The sequence below is a fragment of the Blennius ocellaris genome (genome assembly GCF_963422515.1).
Source record: "Blennius ocellaris genome assembly, chromosome: 21".
In the NCBI taxonomy this organism is placed as follows: domain Eukaryota; kingdom Metazoa; phylum Chordata; class Actinopteri; order Blenniiformes; family Blenniidae; genus Blennius; species Blennius ocellaris.
The window spans coordinates 766,077-787,656 of NC_137670.1; the positions used below are offsets into that span (position 1 = coordinate 766,077).

The 21,580-nt window shown below is 53.7% G+C and overlaps 1 protein-coding gene across 1 annotated transcript in view; it reads left to right on the top strand.

The window, feature by feature from the left end:
* Positions 1 to 21,580, top strand: part of myo15b (myosin XVB) — a gene marked incomplete at its 3' end in the record, with an annotated part of 37,199 nt that overhangs the window by 3,330 nt on the left and 12,289 nt on the right. The window contains 43 exon segments of the mRNA XM_080516940.1: positions 377 to 451; positions 630 to 672; positions 675 to 728; positions 908 to 1,011; positions 1,347 to 1,410; positions 2,383 to 2,496; positions 2,557 to 2,718; positions 3,504 to 3,617; positions 3,685 to 3,743; positions 4,821 to 4,944; positions 5,024 to 5,119; positions 5,536 to 5,667; positions 5,804 to 5,929; positions 5,994 to 6,071; positions 6,458 to 6,606; positions 6,781 to 6,826; positions 6,912 to 7,036; positions 7,137 to 7,251; positions 7,335 to 7,510; positions 7,636 to 7,759; positions 11,111 to 11,173; positions 11,245 to 11,302; positions 11,389 to 11,513; positions 12,413 to 12,508; positions 12,580 to 12,812; positions 13,000 to 13,166; positions 13,288 to 13,360; positions 13,463 to 13,645; positions 13,723 to 13,832; positions 14,587 to 14,654; positions 14,990 to 15,074; positions 15,170 to 15,202; positions 15,289 to 15,330; positions 17,495 to 17,622; positions 17,708 to 18,038; positions 18,731 to 18,865; positions 19,534 to 19,707; positions 19,884 to 20,037; positions 20,117 to 20,207; positions 20,275 to 20,515; positions 20,620 to 20,726; positions 20,964 to 21,023; positions 21,094 to 21,169. Coding sequence (XP_080373066.1) covers positions 377 to 451; positions 630 to 672; positions 675 to 728; positions 908 to 1,011; positions 1,347 to 1,410; positions 2,383 to 2,496; positions 2,557 to 2,718; positions 3,504 to 3,617; positions 3,685 to 3,743; positions 4,821 to 4,944; positions 5,024 to 5,119; positions 5,536 to 5,667; positions 5,804 to 5,929; positions 5,994 to 6,071; positions 6,458 to 6,606; positions 6,781 to 6,826; positions 6,912 to 7,036; positions 7,137 to 7,251; positions 7,335 to 7,510; positions 7,636 to 7,759; positions 11,111 to 11,173; positions 11,245 to 11,302; positions 11,389 to 11,513; positions 12,413 to 12,508; positions 12,580 to 12,812; positions 13,000 to 13,166; positions 13,288 to 13,360; positions 13,463 to 13,645; positions 13,723 to 13,832; positions 14,587 to 14,654; positions 14,990 to 15,074; positions 15,170 to 15,202; positions 15,289 to 15,330; positions 17,495 to 17,622; positions 17,708 to 18,038; positions 18,731 to 18,865; positions 19,534 to 19,707; positions 19,884 to 20,037; positions 20,117 to 20,207; positions 20,275 to 20,515; positions 20,620 to 20,726; positions 20,964 to 21,023; positions 21,094 to 21,169 — 4,913 coding nt within the window.

Below are 21,580 nucleotides of genomic sequence, written 5' to 3' on the forward strand. Positions count from 1 at the left end.
CCTCTCTCTACTCTCTCTCTACCTCTACCTCTCTCTACCTTCTCTCTCTACCTCTACCTCTCTCTCTCCCTCCCTCTCTCTACCTCTACCCTCTCTCTACCTCCCTCTCTCTCTCTCTCTCTCTCTCTCTCTCTCTCTACCTCTACTCTCTCTACCTCCCTCTCTCTATCTACCTCTCTCTACCTCTCTCTACCTCTACCTCTCTCTCTACCTCTACCTCTCTCTACCTCCCTCTCTCTCTCTCTCTACCTCTCTCTACCTCTACCTCTCTCTCTCTCTCTACCTCCCTCTCTCTCTCTCTCTACTCTCTCTACCTCTACCTCTCTCTCTCTCTCTCCCTCCCTCTCTCTCTCACTCTATACTTCCTGTGCTGCAGACATGTGTATGCGGTGGCCGACTCTGCGTTCAGCTTCTCTCAGGCGTCCAATCAGGAGCAGTGCATCGTCATCAGGTGACGTTAGGAGTATCTATGTAGAGTACAGAGTATTCATGCAGAGTACAGAGTATCTCTGTAGAGTAACAGAGTATCTATGCAGAGTACAGAGTATCATGTAGAGTACAGAGTATCTATGTAGAGTACAGAGTATCTCTGTAGAGTACAGAGTACTGACAGAGGTAATCCTCCCCAGTGGGCAGAGCGGTTCAGGTAAAACTGAAGCCACCAAGCTGATCCTCCACTACACTACCTGAGCCTGATGTACCAGGGGGAGAACCAGGGCCTCCGTCAGGTACAGTCCTCACCTGCTCCACCTGCTCCACCTCCTCCACCTGCTCCACCTCCTCCACCTCCTCCTCACCTCCTCCACCTCCAAAGTTTCCAAGTTTCCAAAAGTTTCCTGTAGTTTCTGAAAGTTTCCACTTGTTTGCTGAAAAGTTGTAGAAGGTTTGTGTTTTGACTTCCTGCCAGCCGATGGAGATTTTCCAGGTCCTGGAGAGTTTTGGAAACGCGAAAACGATCCTCAACAACAATTCCAGTCGGTTTGGAAAGTACCTGCACATCCACATCCTACAGTGAGCCGTCACCCTCTCACCCTGTCACCTTCTCACCCTCTCACCCTGTCACCTTCTCACCCTGTCACCCTGTCACCCTGTCACCCTCTCACCCTGAACCTCTCACTCTCTTACCCTGTCACCCTGAACCTCTCACCCTCTCATCCTCTCACCCTGAACCTCTCAACCTCTCATCCTTTCACCCTGAACCTCTCACCCTGAACCTCTCACCCTCTCACCCTCTCACCCCGTCACCCTGTCACCCTGAACCTGTCACCCTCTCACCCTGTGCCACTGTCTCTGGTGGGCCAGACGGTGGCTCTGATTGGTCCGTTGTGTTTCCTGTTGGTTGCCAGTGGAGTCGTTGTCGGGACGTCGTTGTCCAAATACCTGCTGGAGAAGTCCAGACTCGTCTTCCAGGTGAGAGCAGTGGTTTCTCACCCTGCTGGTTTCTCACCCTGCTGGTTTCTCACCCTGCTGGTTTCTCACCCTGCTGGTTTCTCACCCTGCTGGTTTCTCGCCCTGCTGGTTTCTCACCCTGCTGGTTTCTCGCCCTGCTGGTTTCTCACCCTGCTGGTTTCTCACCCTGCTGGTTTCTCGCCCTGCTGGTTTGTCACCCTGCTGGTTTCTCACCCTGCTGGTTTCTCACCCTGCTGGTTTGTCACCCTGCTGGTTTCTCGCCCTGCTGGTTTCTCGCCCTGCTGGTTTCTCACCCTGCTGGTTTCTCACCCTGCTGGTTTCTCGCCCTGCTGGTTTCTCGCCCTGCTGGTTTGTCACCCTGCTGGTTTCTCACCCTGCTGATTTCTCACCCTGCTGGTTTCTCGCCCTGCTGGTTTCTCACCCTGCTGGTTTCTCACCCTGCTGGTTTCTCGCCTTGCTGGTTTCTCACCCTGCTGGTTTCTCACCCTGCTGGTTTCTCGCCCTGCTGGTTTCTCACCCTGCTGGTTTCTCGCCCTGCTGGTTTCTCACCCTGCTGGTTTCTCACCCTGCTGGTTTCTCGCCCTGCTGGTTTCTCGCCCTGCTTGTTTCTCGCCCTGCTGGTTTCTCGCCCTGCTGGTTTCTCGCCCTCCTGGTTTGTCACCCTGCTGGTTTGTCGCCCTTCTGGTTTGTCGCCCTGCTGGTTTCTCACCCTGGTGGTTTGTCGCCCTGCTGGTTTGTCGCCCTGCTGGTTTCTCACCCTGCTGGTTTCTCGCCCTGCTGGTTTGTCACCCTGCTGGTTTGTCGCCCTGCTGGTTTCTCGCCCTGCTGGTTTCTCACACTGCTGGTTTCTCACCCTGCTGGTTTGTCGCCCTGCTGGTTTGTCACCCTGCTGGTTTGTCGCCCTGCTGGTTTGTCGCCCTACTGGTTTGTCGCCCTGCTGGTTTGTCGCCCTGCTGGTTTCTCACCCTCCAGGCTCCGGAGGAGAGGAACTTCCATGTCTTCTACGAGCTGCTGGCTGGTATGAATCCGTGGGACAAAGAGGAGCTGTACCTGCAGGGAGCCGAGACTTACTACTACCTGAACCAGGTAGGTCCCGCCCCCAGCCCCGCCCCCTGCAGCCTGGTGACGCCCTGACACCTCCTGCAGGGCGGCGCCTGTGAGCTGAAGGGGAAGCAGGACCAGCAGGACTTCCAGCTGCTGCTTCGGAGCTTCCAGACCATCGGCCTGCAGGCCGAGACCATCGGCACCGTCTGGAGCGTCTTGTCCTCCATCCTGCAGCTGGGCAACATCTGCTTCAGCGCCGACGAGGTGAGTCGTTTCAGTCAGTCGCTTCAGAGTCAGTCCTTTCAGAGCGAGTCGTTTAAAAGCGAGTCGTTTCAGTCAGTCGTTTCAGAGTCAGTCGTTTCAGAGCGAGTCGTTTAAAAGCGAGTCGTTTCAGTTAGTCGTTTCAGAGTCAGTCGTTTCAGAGCGAGTCGTTTAAAAGCAAGTTGTTTCAGAGTGAGTCGTTTCAGAGTCAGTCATTTCAGAGTCAGTAGTTTCAGAGTCAGTTGTTTCAGAGCGAATCGTTTCAGAGTGAGTCATTTCAGAGTCAGTCGTTTCAGAGTCAGTTGTTTCAGAGTGATTTCTTCCAGAGTTGGTCATTTCAGAGCGAATCGTTTCAGAGACGGGCGTCATTTTAATGCCCATCGTTCGCGGCCATGTTGATGAGGACTGGTGTCGTTTCAGAGCGAGTCGTTCGAGGCCATGTTGATGAGGACTGGTGTCGTTTCAGAGCGAGTCGTTCGAGGCCATGTTGATGAGGACTGGTGTCGTTTCAGAGCGAGTCGTTCGAGGCCATGTTGATGAGGACTGGTGTCGTTTCAGAGCGAGTCGTTCGAGGCCATGTTGATGAGGACTGGTGTCGTTTCAGAGCGAGTCGTTCGAGGCCATGTTGATGAGGACTGGTGTCGTTTCAGAGCGAGTCGTTCGAGGCCATGTTGACGAGGAGTGGTGTCGTTTCAGAGCGAGTCGTTCGAGGCCATGTTGACGAGCAGTGGTGTCGTTTCAGAGCGAGTCGTTCGAGGCCATGTTGACGAGGAGTGGTGTCGTTTCAGAGCGAGTCGTTCGAGGTGGCGCGGATCTTCAGCCAGGCGGAGGTGCGGCGGGTCGGCTCTCTGCTGCAGGTGTCGTCTGAAGCTCTGCACACCGTCATCACTCACAGAGTCACGGTCAGTACCTCCGTCAGTCGTCCTCACGGCGGCCATCTTCTTCTGGACTCACACTTCCTGTCAGCAGGAGACGGCCTACGACAGGATCTACTGCCCCCTGTCTGTGGAGAGTGCCATTGAATCCCGGTGAGTCTGCAGCTTCAACGACAAGACGACTCCCAGTGGCCAGGGAAGGAAACTATTATTGTTATTATTATTGTTGTTGTTGTTGTTGTTATTGTTGTTGTTGCTATTACTATTGTTATTAATATTATTATTATTGTTACTATTATTATTATTATTGTTGTTGTTGTTGTTACTATTATTATTACTATTATTTAATTATTATTATTATTACTATTATTTTATTATTATTATTATTATTATTATTATTATTATCATTATTATCATTGTTGTTGTTGTTATTATTTTTCCCGCCCTCTCCTCTCCCATCCCATCCCCCCTCGTCCCCTCTTGTCCCCACGTCCCCTCTTGTCCCCTCTCCCCCTCTTGTCCCCTCCTCTTGTCCCCTCCCCCCACGTCTCCTCTTGTCCCCTCTTGTCGCCTCCCCCCTCCTCTTGTTCCCTCCCCCCATGTCCCCTCTCCCCCCTGTCCCCTCTTGTCCCCTCTTGTCCCCTCTTGTCCCCTCTCCCCCTCTTGTCCCCTCCTCTTGTCCCCTCCCCCCACGTCTCCTCTTGTCCCCTCTTGTCGCCTCCCCCCTCCTCTTGTCCCCTCTTGTCGCCTCCCCCCTCCTCTTGTTCCCTCCCCCCATGTCCCCTCTCCCCCCTGTCCCCTCTTGTCCCCTCTTGTCCCCTCTTGTCCCCTCTCCCCCTCTTGTCCCCTCCTCTTGTCCCCTCCCCCCACGTCTCCTCTTGTCCCCTCTTGTCGCCTCCCCCCTCCTCTTGTTCCCTCCCCCCATGTCCCCTCTCCCCCCCTCGTCCCCTCTTGTCCCCTCTTGTCCCCTCTTGTCCCCTCCCCCTCTCTTGTCCCCTCTTGTCGCCTCCCCCTCCTCTTGTCTCCCCCCCTCCTCTCGTCTCCTATCCCCTCGTCATGTCCCTCCCCCCTCGTCCCCCCTCGTCCCCTCTTGTCCCCTCCCCTCTTGTCCCCTCTCGTCCCCTTTTGTCGCCTCCCCCCTCCTCTTGTCTCCCCCCCTCCTCTCGTCTCCTCCCCCCTCGTCCTGTCCCCTCCCCCCTCCTCTCGTCCCCTCCCCCCTGTCCTGTCCAGCGATGCCATTGCCAAAGCGTTGTACTCGGTGCTGTTCGACTGGCTGTTGGAGCAGATCAACGACTGGCTGAGTCCGGCCGAGATGGACAGCACGGTGGGCGTGGTGGACATCTACGGGTTCGAGGTGCGTGAGACACCCCCGGCAGACTTCAGGTCAGTGGACGTGTCCCCTGAGCTCCCGGTTCTGCTGTGTTCTGGTGCAGGACCTGGCCGTGAACAGCTTCGAGCAGCTGTGTATTAACTTCGCCAACGAGCAGCTGCAACATTTCATCAACCAGGCGGTGATTTCTCAGGAGCAGGTCAGTGGAACCGTCAACCCCCGTCCTCGTCCTCGTCCTCGTCCTCGTCCTCGTCCTCGTCCTCGTCCTCGTCCTCGTCCTCGTCGGTGCCGACGCCTCAACGCCTCTTTGGTCACGGTCCAGGGTGTTAGTTTAGCATCGTGGTCACGCCATCGAGTCCAAGCAGTGCGAAACAATGAAGCCATAATTGAAGTGGAACTCAAGTGGACTCGGGTTTCTGACTCCATCATGGTTCCCTGATCTGGATCTCAAGCAGTTCAGATGTTTGGTGTTCGGACCGCAGTTTAGGTCCAGCGGGGGAATGTTCCGCTGGCAGGCAGAGAACAGGTTTCAGGGTTCGTCTGTAGTTCCAGTTCCAGTAACAGTTCCAGTTCCAGTTCCAGTTCCAGTAACAGTTCCAGTTCCATGTTCTGCAGGAGGAGTACACGGCGGAACACATCCAGTGGCATCCCATGGCGCTGAAGAACTTCCACTCATGTCTGGAGCTGATCTCAGCCCGGCCACACGGCATCCTGCGGATCCTGGACGACCAGACCTGCCTGCCCCAGGTACGCAGAACCAGACCCCACCACCCCACCGCCCCGTCACCCCACCGCCCCGTCACCCCACCGCCCCACCACCCCACCACCCCACCGCCCCGTCACGCCACCACCTCTTTAATCCCAGTCTGACCTGTTCCACCAGGCCACCGACCACACCTTCCTCCAGAAGTGCCACTACCACCACGGAAACAGCCCCCAGTACGCCAAGCCCAAGAACCCCCTGCCCGTGTTCACGGTGTATCACTACGCCGGCGCCGTCACCTACCAGGTGAGCTGCTCGGCTCCTCGGCTCGGCAGAAACATGGCAGGAAGTCACTCTGTCTGTGTTCCAGGTCCACAACTTCCTGAACAAGAACCATGACCAGTTCAGGACAGAGGTGGTGGAACTCTTCGCCCGGAGTCGCATCGTGGTGAGTGAACAGGAAACAGGAAGCAGGAAACAGGAAGCAGGAAACAGGAAACAGGAAACAGGAAACAGGAAGCAGGAAGCAGGAAGCAGGAAACAGGAAGCAGGAAGCAGGTGATCTCAGTCCATTCCTTCAACATCACAATCAAGATTCTTAATAATCAATCAACTTTATTGATTCGTGAGAATATTTGACAACCAATGTTCCGAAATCGACTGACTGTCTAACTGATGTACTGCGTTCTAGATCTGATGTACGGAGTTCTAGATCTGATGTACGGAGTTCTAGATCTGGTGTAAGGCGTTCTTGATCTGATGTACGCCGTTCTAGATCTGATGTAGGGCGTTCTAGATGTACGACAGAGAGTGTTTGTCTCCCCCTCTGGTCAGATGGTGTCGGATTTGTTCCGGAAGCTTCAGGATAACTACGTCCAGCAGAGGGAGCTGGGCTGGAGGGGCAAAGGCCTCCGTCAGCATCCGTCGACAGCCGCCTCGCACTTCCTCCAGTCCCTGGCCCAGCTCACCACCCGCCTGGACAGGTACCCAACAGAGACCAGGACAGAGACCAGGTCTTAGTCTGAGGCAGAGAGAACATGATCAGAACCTCTGAAGATAATAAGTGCGGGATGCAGCAGAGCGTAGCGATTCCTCACTGGGGGTGGAGTTGTCCTGCTCCTCCACCCACACTGACTTGTGTTGTTTTGTTGCTCCAGATGCAAAACGACCTTCATCCGTTGCGTGAAGCCGAACTATGTGAAGGTGAGACCAGACCAGCGGCGTTCGGTTCCACCGCCTCAGTGCCTCGCCACAACCGAACCTGAAACCTCCACCTTCGCTCCTTCAGCTTCCCGGGATCTTTGACGTGGACTACGTCTCCGCCCAGCTGAGGCACGCCGGGGTCCTGGAGGCCATCCACATCCGGAAGGAGGGTTTCCCCGTCCGGATCCAGTACGCCTACTTCATCGAGAGGTGCTTCGACCAGACGAGAGTCACGACTGCTCAAGTCAGAGCAAATTCCCTGGAGTCTGATTGGTGGAGGTGCTGAAGGTGGGTGGTGGTCTGGTTGCAGATACGGAGCCCTGCTGACTCAGCGGTTAGGCGAGGCGTCGGACCGAGAGCTGAGCGTCTCGCTGCTCAACATGGTGGACGCCGAAGAGGGACAGTTCCAGCTGGGACTCACCAAGGTGCTCCGCCAACCGGTTCCTCCGGTTCCTCCGGTTCCTCCGGTTCCTCCGGCTCATTGTTGCACCATGTTCATGTGTGCCAGGTCTTCCTGAAGGAGCATGTGTACCAGCAGCTGGAGGAGAGGTGGAGCAGCACCCAGACGTGGGCGGCCATCACCATCCAGAGGAACATCCGAGGGTTCCTCTGCAGGAGGAACTTCAAGTTCTTCAAGCAGAAAGCCATCGTCATCCAGAGCCACATCCGGGGACACCAGGCCAGGTACGCAGTGCGGCCGCACCCAGGAGTCAAACTACAGACCGGGGGACGCCCTGGCCACAAACAAAGATGGCTGGAGGTGGAGAGGAAGTCTTCTTCAACTGTCGCTGCCCCCTGTCTCCACCCAGGAAGTACTACAAGCGTCTGAAGCAGTCCTTCAACCAGTTCTGGGCTGTGATGCTGATCGCCAGGGGAACCATCAAGAGACGCCACTGGAGGAAGGTAGGAACCACAGCCAACATCTGGAGGAAGGTAGGAACTATAAACTATAAACAACATCTGGAGGAAGGTAGGAACCACAGCCAACATCTGGAGGAAGGTAGAAATCATAAACAACATCTGGAGGAAGGTAGGAACCACAGCCAACATCTAGAGGAAGGTAGAAATCATAAACAACATCTGGAGGAAGGTAGGAACCACAGCCAACATCTGGAGGAAGGTAGAAACCATAAACATCTGGAGGAAGGTAGAAACCACAACCAACATCTGGAGGAAGGTAGAAACCACAACCAACATCTGGAGGAAGGTAGAAACCACAACCAACATCTGGAGGAAGGTAGAAACCACAAACATCTGGAGGAAGGTAGAAACCACAAACATCTGGAGGAAGGTAGAAACCATAAACATCTGGAGGAAGGTAGAAACCACAAACATCTGGAGGAAGGTGGAGTGTTTGGTGATGTGGCAGGAGGGGAAGCAGCACACCTGATTCCCGCCAGGTGTTTCATCATGGCTCCGCCCCCTCAGGAGGAGGAGCCTCCCAGAGACAGGAAGTGACAGGCGGGAGACACATTTCAAAGTCTGTGTTTGTGTTTTAGTTTAGTTTTCATTTAAATAAAAGTGGGAGGTTCTGACAGACGGTGGCGTGCGTCACGGCCACGGTGACCTTTGACCTCACGGCGATCAGTTTCCACGACGCGTCATTTTTGTTTTACGTCAAAAGTTTTTAAACTTTTGAGCTTTTTGAATGAAGTTTTTTTTTTCCAATTTCAACAGTTTCAAGTGTGTGTGAAGAGTGTGTGAAGTGGAGTGTGTGTGAAATGGTGAGTGTGTGTGAAGAGTGTGTGAAGTGGTGAGTGTGTGTGAAATGGTGAGTGTGTGAAGAGTGTGTGAAGTGGTGAGTGTGTGTGAAGTGGTGAGTGTGTGAAGAGTGTGTGAAGTGGTGTGTGTGTGAAGAGTGTGTGAAGTGGTGAGTGTGTGTGAAGTGGTGAGTGTGTGAAGAGTGTGTGAAGTGGTGTGTGTGTGAAGAGTGTGTGAAGTGGAGTGTGTGTGAAATGGTGAGTGTGTGTGAAGAGTGTGTGAAGTGGTGAGTGTGTGTGAAATGGTGAGTGTGTGAAGAGTGTGTGAAGTGGTGAGTGTGTGTGAAGTAGTGAGTGTGTGAAGAGTGTGTGAAGTGGTGTGTGTGTGAAGAGTGTGTGAAGTGGTGAGTGTGTGTGAAATGGTGAGTGTGTGTGAAATGGTGAGTGTGTGTGAAGAGTGTGTGAAGTGGTGAGTGTGTGTGAAATGGTGAGTGTGTGTGAAATGGTGAGTGTGTGTGAAGAGTGTGTGAAGTGATTCTGACGCCACTGCTCACTTTCTTGCTGCTTCCTGGAAACCTGCTGATTTCTGACTTTATTGGTTCATAAAATATTCCCTGCACACACACACACACACACACACACACACACACACACACACACACACACACACACACACACACACACACACACACACACACACACACACACACACACACACACACACACACCTGAGCTGCTCCGATCTTGGACTTCAACCTCTCTGAGTGAAATTTGAAGCAGGCCCCTCCCCCGTCTGTTCTTCCGCCTCCTCTCACTCCTGCACCTCCTGCAGCTCCTGCACCTCCTGCAGCTCCTGCACCTCCTGCTCTCTCAGCGGTAGGACCCCGTTTCCTTGTCTCTCTATCGTCTGCATCACATGGCTCTCCAGTTTGTTGGTGGGTGGGGGTGGGGGTGGGGGGGAGGTGGGGGGGTGGGGGGGGGGGTCAGGTTTCACAACACAGCTCTCTCATCTCCTCTCTTGGGTTTCTGGCTGCGTCCAGTCTTGGTTTTCAGAGCGTTGGCTGATCACATCGTGACGTCCAGGCCGTCATGCCGTGGGGCCGTGGTTGCCATGGGGACGTGGTTGCCGTGGTTGCCATGGGGCCCTGGGGCCGTAGGGCTGTTGCGGCCGTCGGGTCTTCAAACCCACCCCGACAATTTATGTCCCATCTGAACACAAATCCTGGTTATCGTCTCTCATGAAACCTTTTTTTTATCATCGGATCGTTGAGCTGAATTTAAAACACGTTGACGTCATTTGTCAGAAAAGTTGGGACGGTTCTAGAGTGTTGGGTCTGTTCTGGAGTGTTGGGACAGTTCTAGAGTATTGGGTCTGTTCTGGAGTGTTGGGTCTGTTCTAGAGTATTGGGTCTGTTCTAGAGTGTTGGGTCTGTTCTGGAGTGTTGGGTCTGTTCTGGAGTGTTGGGTCTGTTCTAGAGTATTGGGTCTGTTCTAGAGTGTTGGGTCTGTTCTGGAGTATTGGGTCTGTTCTAGTATGTTGAGTCTGTTCTGGAGTGTTGGGTCTGTTCTGAAGTGTTGGGTCTGTTCTGGAGTGTTGGGTCTGTTCTGGAGTGTTGGGTCTGTTCTAGAGTATTGGGTCAGTTCTAGAGTGTTCGGTCTGTTCTGGAGTATTGGGTCTGTTCTGGAGTATTGGGTCTGTTCTAGTATGTTGAGTCTGTTCTGGAGTGTTGAGTCTGTTATGGTATGTTGGGTCTGTTCTGGTGTGCTGGGTCTGTTGTAGAGTATTTGGTCTGTTCTGGAGTATTGGGTCTGTTCTAGAGTGTTGGGTCTGTTCTGGTGTGTTGGGTCTGTTCTGGTGTGCTGGGTCTGTTCTGGAGTGTTGGGTTTGTTCTGGTATGTTGGGTCTGTCCTAGTATGTTGGGTCTGTTCTAGAGTGTTGGGTCTGTTCTAGAGTGTTGGGTCTGTTCTGGAGTGTTGGGTCTGTTCTGGTGTGTTGCGTCTGTTCTGGTGTGCGTTTGGTTTGTGGTGTTCATGAGGAGGTGGAACAGGGTAGGGCAAACTGTGTGTTGGAAGAGTTCCAGTCTTTTATCGTGTTTGATTGATCTGATCGTTGAAGTGGGGAAAAACAATATTTGACAATATTTGACTCATGAATGTTCCGACACACCCAGGTTTGACCTGCTGGGGGGTCCTGGACTTCAGTCTTGAGTCCAACTGTAGGAACTCGCTGAAAACACTTCTTGAAAGGTTTAAACTGAGAACAGTCTGCTGGTCCCTGTCCCTGCTGGTCCCTGTCCCTGCTGGTCCCTGTCACTGCTGGTCCCTGTCCCTGCTGGTCCCTGACAAGGCCACTCCTTGCCGGGCTGTAAAAGCTGTAGATAACTCCGTGGACTCTTGCGGGGGGTGTTGCTCGGTATATAAGAGCACACCCTCCTAAGAATAGCTGCACTTCAGTCCAGAAGGACGTCACACCTGTACCTGCTCAGGGAGGACCAGGGAGGACCAGGGAGGACCAGCTCAGTCGGGGACTTTGTGAGTCGCCGTCGTGGTGAAGACAGATCCACTCAGGCTCTGTCCATTTCAGGAACTCGAGGAGAAGAAAGCAGAGGAACCAGTGCAGAAGAGGGAGTTAGTACCAGCAGGGATGGTGAGTTAAACAATAACTTCTACTTCCTGTTTGAGTCCTTCAGCCGCTCGTGTAACTCTGGTTGCCTTCAGGACGTGGGGCTGTTGGAGATCCCTGCCGAGCTTTCTGCCAGACTGCGCAGCGGAGCAGGTGACCTTCAGTCTCCACCTCAACCGCCGCGGCTACGACAAGCTCCCTGGTCCCGTTGTTGATGTGGTTTGTCTTCTGTCCACCAGGGCGGCAGCAGTTGTCCGGGGTGACGGAGGTGGCGCCGCCACAAGTCAAGGCAGAACACAGGCTCAGCCTGCCGCCCGACATCGACCGACACCCTTTCTCTCGCTACGCCAAGTCTGTCTTACAGGTGAGACTCACCTGATTCCAGGAACCGACAGAGTTCTGAAGGCAAACTGATCCCAGTACCTCACCTGAACACCTGAACACCTGAACACCTGAACACCTGAACACCTGAACACCTGAACACCTCAACACCTCAACACCTCAACACCTCAACACCTGAACACCTGAACACCTGAACACCTGAACACCTGAACACCTGAACACCTGAACACCTCAACACCTCAACACCTCAACACCTCAACACCTCAACACCTCAACACCTCAACACCTCAACACCTCAACACCTCAACACCTCAACACCTCAACACCTCAACACCTGAACACCTGAACACCTGAACACCTCAACACCTCAACACCTCAACACCTCAACACCTCAACACCTCAACACCTCAACACCTCAACACCTCAACACCTCAACACCTCAACACCTCAACACCTCAACCCATAATCCTGGTAATACTTTGACCCCCTGGACCCAGACCATTGAGCCATGAGTCAGCAGGATGCGGACTGGGACCAGGACACTAAGACTGAGATACTGGGAGATTTTGAGACTGGGACTGGGAGACAGGAAGACTGGGACACTGGGACACTGGGACACTGGGAGACTGGGACACTGGGACACTGGGAGACTGGGACACTGGGAGACTGGGACACTGGGACACTGGGACACTGGGACACTGGGAGACTGGGACACTGGGACACTGGGACACTGGGACACTGGGAGACTGGCTGGGAGACTGGGACACTGGGACACTGGGACTGGGAGCCTGACAGGGAGACCGGGACACTTTGAGACTGGGACTGGAGTTTTGATTACTGTAGAGAAGTAAAGCCAGAACCGGACTCCATGTTCTCGAACGCTTGATTGGAGTGTCCAGTGACGTGGTCTCTTCCCCTCAGGACACCTGGTGCCAGCCTCAGGGAGCCCCCCTGCAGAGACCCCTCACCAGGCTGGACCCCGAAGACGCCAGGTCGGCCCTGGAGATCTACAAACTGGTACGGCGGCGGGTTCTCCCCCTCCGGGAAGTGGTTCTCCGGGTTCTCCTCACCAAACCACCTCTGCTCAGATCCTGCGGTTCACCGGGGAGGCGGAGCTCGGCGGCTGGCAGGAGCAGACGTTGGGGAACTTCATCGTGGAGAAGGGCCAGACCCGGGCGGCGCTGAGGGACGAGATCCTGGTTCAGCTGGTCTACCACACCTGGGGTCTCCAGGACCAGCAGAGCCAGAGGGGCTGGCTGCTGCTGGCCTGCTGCCTCAGCGCCTTCACCCCGTCACCGGCGCTGGACAAACCGCTGCTCAAGTAAGGCGATAAAATGATCCGTCTGAAAGTCCTCAGAGATCTTAACTTCCCACAGACACCAAGTCTGAGCTTTAGCCTCCAAGTTAGCCAAACTGGAGCCGAACCTGGACCCTGAGCCGAGACCCTTGGGCCGCGGGTCCGCCTGGAACCCTGTTCCGGGTCCCTTCAGCTTCACTTCCCGTTGCAGGTACGTGTCCGACCACGGGTCGGAGTACCGCGCGCTCTGCCAACACAAGCTGCTGACGTCCCTGCAGCTCCCGCAGCCCGCCGCCCGCCTCCACCCCCCCACCCAGCTGGAGTGGACCTCCACCCAGAGGAAGGGAACCATGCTGCTGGACGTGCACACCTTCAACGGTGAGCCGCTCCGTCCGTCCCGCCACCCCCACCCCTCGTTCTCCCCCTCAGGGTCTTTGTTGTTCGGCTCATTCCTCCTGGAGGCCGTGACCTTTGACCTTGACGTTCTTTGGCCCGTCAGATGAGAAGCTGACCAGCGAGGTGGAGTCCTGGACCACCGGGGAGCAGCTGGCCTCCTGGCTCCTCCACTACAGGTGCCGCCCTCACCCTCTCACCCCCCCCCCCCCCCCCCCCCCTCAGTGCTTCACCCTGCGTTCCCCCCCGTCACCGCCGTGCGGCGCTGTGCTCTGTGCCAGGGGGGTGTCGGAGGCGGCGCTGGGCTGGTCGGTGTCTCTGGTGACGGACGGCGGCTGGGCCGACCTGTCCGGCTCGGACCTGGTCATGGACCTGCTGGCCGCGGCGGAGGCGGAGGTGCCGCCCCCCCCGGGGACCCCCTCCTCCACCCACTCCGACTACCTGTTCAGCAGCCAGGGAGACAGGTGAGACCCCCCCCCCCCCCCCCTGCCCCGCCGGGCCCCGGGTGGAGGTGACTGACTCTGGTTCTGCTGGTGTCCAGGATGATGGTGACCGACCTGGACGACTTCATCCCGCCGGCGCCGCCCATGCCGGCCCCTGGCCTGCCGTCGTTTGAGGGGAGCGCCTGGGGAGGAGCCCACCCCCCGGAAGGTCCTTCATTTCAATATCGTCTCCGTGTGCTGAGTCGACATTAACAATGCGATTAATCGCAATTAATTATAGAAAATTGTGCGATTAATTAGTTGATTTTGTTTTTAACGGGTTGACGGAGCGAGTTTTAATATGAGTAGTTTGTGTTGTGATGAGAAATCAAACATCAGGTTGTCGACTTGCTCATCGTGTGTCTCCGTTTATCCGTTCATCCGTTCATCCGTTCATCCGTTCATCATGTTCATCCGTTCATCCGTTCATCACGTTCATCCATTCATCCGTTCATCCATTCATCCGTTCATCCGTTCATCCATTCATCCATTCATCCATTCATCTATTCATCCATTCATCTATTCATCCGTTCAACCGTTCATCCATTCATCCATTCATCCATTCATCCGTTCATCCGTTCATCCATTCATCCGTTCATCCATTCATCTATTCATCCGTTCATCCATTCATCCGTTCATCCGTTCATCTATTCATCTATTCATCCATTCAACCGTTCATCCATTCATCCATTCATCCATTCATCCGTTCATCCGTTCATCCGTTCATCCGTTCATCCATTCATCCGTTCATCCGTTCATCCGTTCATCTATTCATCCGTTCATCCGTTCATCCGTTCATCTATCCATCTATTCATCTATTCATCCGTTCATCCGTTCATCCGTTCATCACGTTTCGTTCCTGTTCAAACTGACTGAGATGTTTTTGGTAGAAGATTCATTAAAGTCAGTCGACGTGTCTTCAGGTCGGCGGCGCCAGATGGACGCATATGTGGACGACTTGTTTGACAACGTGCTGGACGAGGACACCTCGGTGAGTGTGTGTGTGTGTGTGTGTGTGTGTGTGTGTGTGTGTGTGTGTGTGTGTGTCAGTGTCACGGTCTCTGTACCTGAGCCTCTCTGTCTCTCTCTGTCTGTCTTTGTCTCTCTCTGTCTGTCTCTCCCTCTCTCTCTCGCTCTCTCTGTCTGTCTGTCTCTCTTTCTCTGTCTCTCTCTCTGTCTCTCTCTCTCTCTCTTTCTCTCTCTCTCTCTCTACCTCTCTCTCTCTCTCTCTCTTGCTCTCTCTGTTTGTCTCTCTCTCTCTCTCTTTGTTTCTCTCTCTCTCTCTCTTTCTCTGCCTCTCCCCCCCCCCCCCCCCCCCCCCCCCAGGACGTGGAGCGAGTGTCCCAGTTGACCCGCAGGATGAGGGGGGGGGGAGGTCTCGGTCCGATGCAGCCTGGGATGTACGGAGCTGGTGAGACGTCCTCGTGTGTCTTTAGCTCCATTTGTCCTGATGTGAGATTATTCATCTGGATTCATCTGTGTTGAGATTATTATGGTGTTTTGCAGGCGTTCCCATGGCGATGCCGACGTACCCCATGGGTAAGAACCAGCTGCTGACGGAATAAATCAATCTGATCCTAAACTTTGACCTTTGTTGTTGATGAAACTCTGTGTTTCGTATGGAGGAGCAGCAGCCATGCCGCCTTACGGGATGCCGGCCATGCCAGGTACTTTCTATATTATATTACCAGAAGTATTTGCTCACCTGCCTCAAATGATGGGGACTGGACTGGACTGGACTGGACTGGACTGGACTGGACTGTGACTGGACTGGACTGGACTGGACTGGACTGGACTGTACTGGACTGTGACTGGACTGGACTGGACTGTGACTGGACTGGACTGTGACTGGACTGGACTGGACTGGACTGGACTGGACTGTACTGGACTGGACTGGACTGTGACTGGACTGGACTGGACTGGACTGGACTGGACTGGACTGTGACTGGACTGGACTGGACTGGACTGGACTGTGACTGGACTGGACTGTACTGGACTGGACTGGACTGGACTGGACTGTGACTGTGACTGTGACTGGACTGGACTGTACTGGACTGGACTGGACTGGACTGTGACTGGACTGGACTGTACTGGACTGGACTGGACTGGACTGGACTGAACTGGACTGGACTGGACTGTGACTGGACTGGACTGGACTGTACTGGACTGGACTGTGACTGGACTGTGACTGGACTGTGAATGGACTGGACTGTGACTGGACTGGACTGGACTGGACTGGACTGTGAATGGACTGGACTGGACTAGACTGGACTTTTTTTTTTCATTACTCCAAAACTGAAATCCTATCAAACAACATCTCCCCATGTATGCTGGAGGTCCTGTGGTGGTTCCGAGGTCCACCACTATCATATTTTTTGGAACTGTCTTAAAATTAAAACACATTGGGAAAATATTTGGAAAATCATACAAGAAATTCTCAGTCTACAGATCCCATCCACCTGTATGACACTCTATTTAGTGATATACCAGAAACAATTACGGGAACTGATAGAGTCGACCCCCCCACAGTGGACAGCTGGCTTGAACTCATTAAGGACATACACGAGATGGACAGGTTGACTTTTGTTTTAAAACTGCAGACTGATATTTACTCTTCAAAATGGACAAAATGGACAAAATGGACCAAATGGACAGTGTATCCCAACAAATAATTGCTATCATGTATAGATAAGTGATGTATTCTGGCACCTCATTAACCATTTACTCTCCATAGCGGTTCATCACAACAGATACAAGATTATTGTTACATGAATGCTGCTTAACGTTGATTAATGTTTATATGCTGACAACTTTGCCGTAACTGTTATGTGGAAAACTGTTCAATAAAAATTGAGTATTAAAAAAAAACAACCCTCTGTGTTTCGTATGGAGGAGCAGCAGCCATGCCGCCTTACGGGATGCCGGCCATGCCAGGTACTTTCTATGTTATATTACCAGAAGTATTTGCTCACCTGCCTTTGAACTGCCTCAAATGATGGGGACTGGACTGGACTGGACTGGACTAGACTAGACTGGACTGGACTAGACTAGACTGGACTAGACTGGACTGGACTGGACTGGACTGGACTGGACTGGACTAGACTAGACTAGACTAGACTAGACTAGACTAGACTAGACTAGACTAGACTAGACTAGACTGGACTGGACTGGACTGGACTGGACTGGACTGGACTGGACTGGACTGGACTGGACTGGACTAGACTAGACTAGAATGGATGGGACTGGACTGGACTGGACTGGACTGGACTGGACTAGACTAGACTAGACTAGACTAGACTAGACTAGACTAGACTAGACTAGACTGGACTGGACTAGACTAGACTAGACTAGACTAGACTAGACTAGACTAGACTAGACTGGACTGGACTGGACTGGACTGGACTGGACTGGACTGGACTGGACTAGACTAGACTAGACTAGACTAGACTAGACTAGACTAGACTAGACTAGACTAGACTGGACTGGACTGGACTGGACTGGACTGGACTGGACTGGACTGGACTGGACTGGACTGGACTGGACTGGACTAGACTAGACTAGACTAGACTAGACTAGACTAGACTAGACTAGACTAGACTAGACTAGACTAGACTAGACTAGACTAGACTAGACTGGACTGGACTGGACTGGACTGGACTGGACTGGACTGGACTGGACTGGACTGGACTGGACTGGACTGGACACAGTGTGAATAATGTGATGTAACAGTAACGGGGTTCTTGTACTGAAAACCATTGAAACAATTGTTCTGGACTTGACCCTGGACTTGATCCTGGATGTATAACGGGTTGTGGTTTTTGCCCCCCTCAGCCATGATGATGCCGCAGGCCGCCCCGGTCCAGGTCCCAGTCCCGGTCCCGGTCCCGGACCCCCTGCAGGTGGCAGCCACCCAGCAGGCCACCCAGCAGGCCCTCATCAACCAGCAGGCCTTCCTCATGGTGAAGCCCCGCCTCCTCCACCCCCCCCCCCCTCCCCCCCACCACCTCTCCTCCTGACCCTGTGGTGTGACCTCTGACCCCTCAGGCCCAGCAGATGACCCTGCAGGCCATGACCCTGTCCCAGCAGCAGACCCAGGACCAGCAGAAGAAGAACCAGCGCCAGAGGCCCCGGCAGCAGAACCGTGAGGAAGACGAGGAGGAGGAGGAGGAGGACAAGCTGCCGAGGCGCCGCAACAAGGAGAAACCTCGGCGCGCCGTCTCTCCTGCACCTCCTGCACCTCCTCCACCTCCTCAGGCCAGAGCCCCGGTGACCCCGGTGACCCCGCGGCCCCCCAGCCCGGGGCAGTCGGACAGCGACCAGGACCCAGAAGACCTGCACAGCTTCAGGGAGAAGAGGGACTTCTTCCAGAAGATCGGTGAGTGGAGCTCCAGCAGACCAGTCCTGGACCACACCAGACCCACGTCACACCAGCACAGTGACCATACCCTACATACCATACATGCCGTACCCATACAGCTCTGAGGCAACAGCAGTACAAAACGATACCATGATAAAGTATAGAGACCAGATAATGATGGTAAACAACACAATGATATGATTCTGATATGATACTAATATACTGATGATGCAAAATCGATAAGATACCGATACAACAGCATGACGATACCGATACCATACCGATACCATACCGATGCTCTCACAATACGATAACGATACGTTTGGTTTCTATTTACAATTTTGTAGTTTTTCTAATTAATACTGAAGTGATTCAGTTCTCCTCCTCTCACGTCCTGGTTCTTCCTCATGTTCTCCTCCTCCTCATCCTGGTTCTTCCTCATGTTCTCCTCCTCTCACGTCCTGGTTCTTCCTCGCGTTCTCCTCCTCTCACATCCTGGTTGTTCCTCATGTTCTCCTCCTCCTCATCCTGGTTCTTCCTCATGTTCTCCTCCTCGTCCTGGTTGTTCCTCATGTTCTCCTCCTCTCACGTCCTGGTTGTTCCTCACGTTCTCCTCCTCCTCATCCTGGTTCTTCCTCATGTTCTCCTCCTCTCACGTCCTGGTTGTTCCTCACGTTCTCCTCCTCCTCATCCTGGTTCTTCTTCTGCAGGTTCTAAACCTCCAGCCAAATCCAAATCCAAATCCTCCAAACAACGAGCACCCAGGTCCGCCCGGGTCCAGAAGCCGCCATCGTCTCCGTCCTCGTCCAGCCCGTCGCCTCCACCCGTCACCCGCAAGCCCAAAAGTGAGAACCAACACAAACCTCTCAGTCCAGCGAGCTAACGCAGCTAATGTGGCTAATGTATTGATATGCTATCACTATTCTATGGTATGTATCACCATGCTATTGCTATGCTATCGCTATGCTATTGCCTTGTATCACTATGCTATGGCTATGCTATGGCTATGCTGTGGCTATGCTATGGCTATGCTATGGCTATGCTATTGCCTTGTATCACCATGCTATTGCTATGCTATCAGCTTGTATCACTATGCTATCACTATGCTATCGCTATGCTATCGCTATGCAGCTGTTATTCTCCTGGTTGTTCTCATTCGTGACTCAGTCGCTCCTCTTCATCTTCACATCCTCGACATTCTCGTTACCTTGACGTTCTGCAGCACAGTCACCGGACGCAGCAGTGACATGGGGCCCCGTCAGGGGGGGACCCGGTAGGGATGTCGCTAAGTTTGACCACTGGTTAACGGGGTTAAAGGGGGTTGACGCCTCTGACCATATCCGTGTTTGGTCTTTGTTTAGTTATTGAGTTTTATTATAAACTTCTCAGCTGAAGGACCCTGATAAAGACACTTTGACCTTTGACCCCCTGAGCTTCAGCCACGATATTGAGAAACTCTGTTGGAGTAGAAGTGGACAGACGGGTGTGCGACGAGTCCCCTGGATTGTTTCAGAAGGACACATGAAGTCGAAGGACGGGTGTGAGACTCGGTTTCCATTTCACTCCACGACAAACGTCAACATGGACTCACGATATCTGAAGAGTTGTTTTCTATCAGGGAAGGTCGTCGTCGCTTCTGCAAATCTCGGTTTAACACAGACTTCTCATGCAGTCCGTGATCGATCCGGTGGGTGTGACACCCCACAAGGTCGTTCAGGGTTGTTCAGTTGCTGCTTCAGTTGACCAGAACCATCAGGTGGCTCCTTCCTCTTGGCTCATCATGACTTCATCTTGGGAAACGAGCTGGAACCCCCCCCCCCCCAGCAGCAGAACCTGACTGTGTTTCCTCCTCAGTGAAACCAGCTGGAACCCCCCCGGCAAGAGAACCTGAGTCCCAGGGGGACAAGCCGTCGTCGGCTGACGTCTCTCAAATCGAACCTTCGTCCAACATCCGGGAAATCATCAAGCTGTACAACAACCGTCCGCAGGCCGAGCCTGAACCCTTCCAACCCCTCAGGTCGGTCCGGCTTCCCGTCCTGTCACTTCTCGACTCAGACGTCCGATTGTGAACAGACTTTGTGGGTTTCTGCCTCCAGACCCACGTCCAGGAAGTTCCAGGTGAAGCGAGACCCCAAACAGGAAGCTCTGCAGAAGCTGAAAAATAAATCGCCGGCTCAGCAGAACCAGGTGAGTCTCTGCCGCCGCGGGAGAACCTCCGCGGGCCTCGGCTGACGTTCCGACTCTCCTCGTTCAGAAAACGTGGGCTCCTCCACCTCCGTCACCCCCCTCCACCAGGGGGCGCCGCGCCGTCTCCAGCAGCATGAGGGATAAGCAGCGCTCCCTGGAGGATCTGTTCAGCACCCAGCGCTCCCTCCAGACTCCGCCCCCTCCCCCGCATCCTCCGCCCGAATCTCCTCCACCCGAATCTCCTCCCGCCATTGCGGCCGACTACGAGAGCATCCCAGAGCCTCCAGCCATGACCGCTCCGTCCCTCGGTAGGTGTCCTCACAAGCCCGGGTCCCCCTCAGGGACCGGGTCCTCCTCGGCTCTTTTGACTTTGATGTGACTCTTTTGACTTTGATGTGACTCTTTTCTTCAGACTGGATGGACGACGATGACGAAACTCGATCCAACCTGCACCGCTTCTCCGCCGGAGTTTACTTCTCCCAGTACGACATGGCGGGAAAACTGTTCCTGAGGAAGGAGGTCTCACACACACACACACACACACACACACACACACACACACACACACACACACACACACACACACACACACACACACACACACACACACACACTGAAGTTGTTCACTTGACTAATTCGTGGCCATAAAAGACATGAAAAGGCATCAAAGGTTTTTGATCCATTAGGGGTTGAAATGTTATTTTGGGTCGGTGGAACCGGTGTTCAGGTGCTCACTGACCGGGTTTACCTGTCCAGGTGTTTTACCCCAGGGAGATGTTCAACCGGCCGTACATCCTCAACCTGCTGTGTGAACAGGTGAGTCTGAACACGGCGCCTCAGCCTCAGCGTCACGCCGGCGACCTGACGCCTGTTGGTCCTTCTGCAGATCATGAGGGACTCGTTCTCCGAGAGCTGTGTGAGGATCAGCCGCGAGGAGCGCCGGAAGATGAAGGATCTGCTCGGTGAGGCTCTCCTCCACTTTTTAAAGGTGGCAGCAGGAAGCCGACACCAGATTTGTGTACAACTGTGTCTATAAACACTTATTTCTGATGGTTTGTGCTCCTACAGTCTGGGAAACGTTGGTGTAAATCGGCTCTGCTGTTACTGTGCTAAAACTTTTCCTCTTCTGGGCCTCCACTGCTCCTACTTGCCAGTGGTGTGCAGCAGGGCTAGCACTGCTAGCCCTGCTAGCCCTGCTAGCCCTGTCAAAAAGGATTTTTCTTTGTTTTATTTAATCATTATAAAGAAATTCTGAAATCTGTGCCTGGAATCAATTAGTGACTTTAGCAACTTTATCCAGAAGACGACTGGTTCCAATTCGTGGAGCTCAAATCTCCTACGTCCTCTAAACGCAGCAGAGGAAAGCTTTGCTA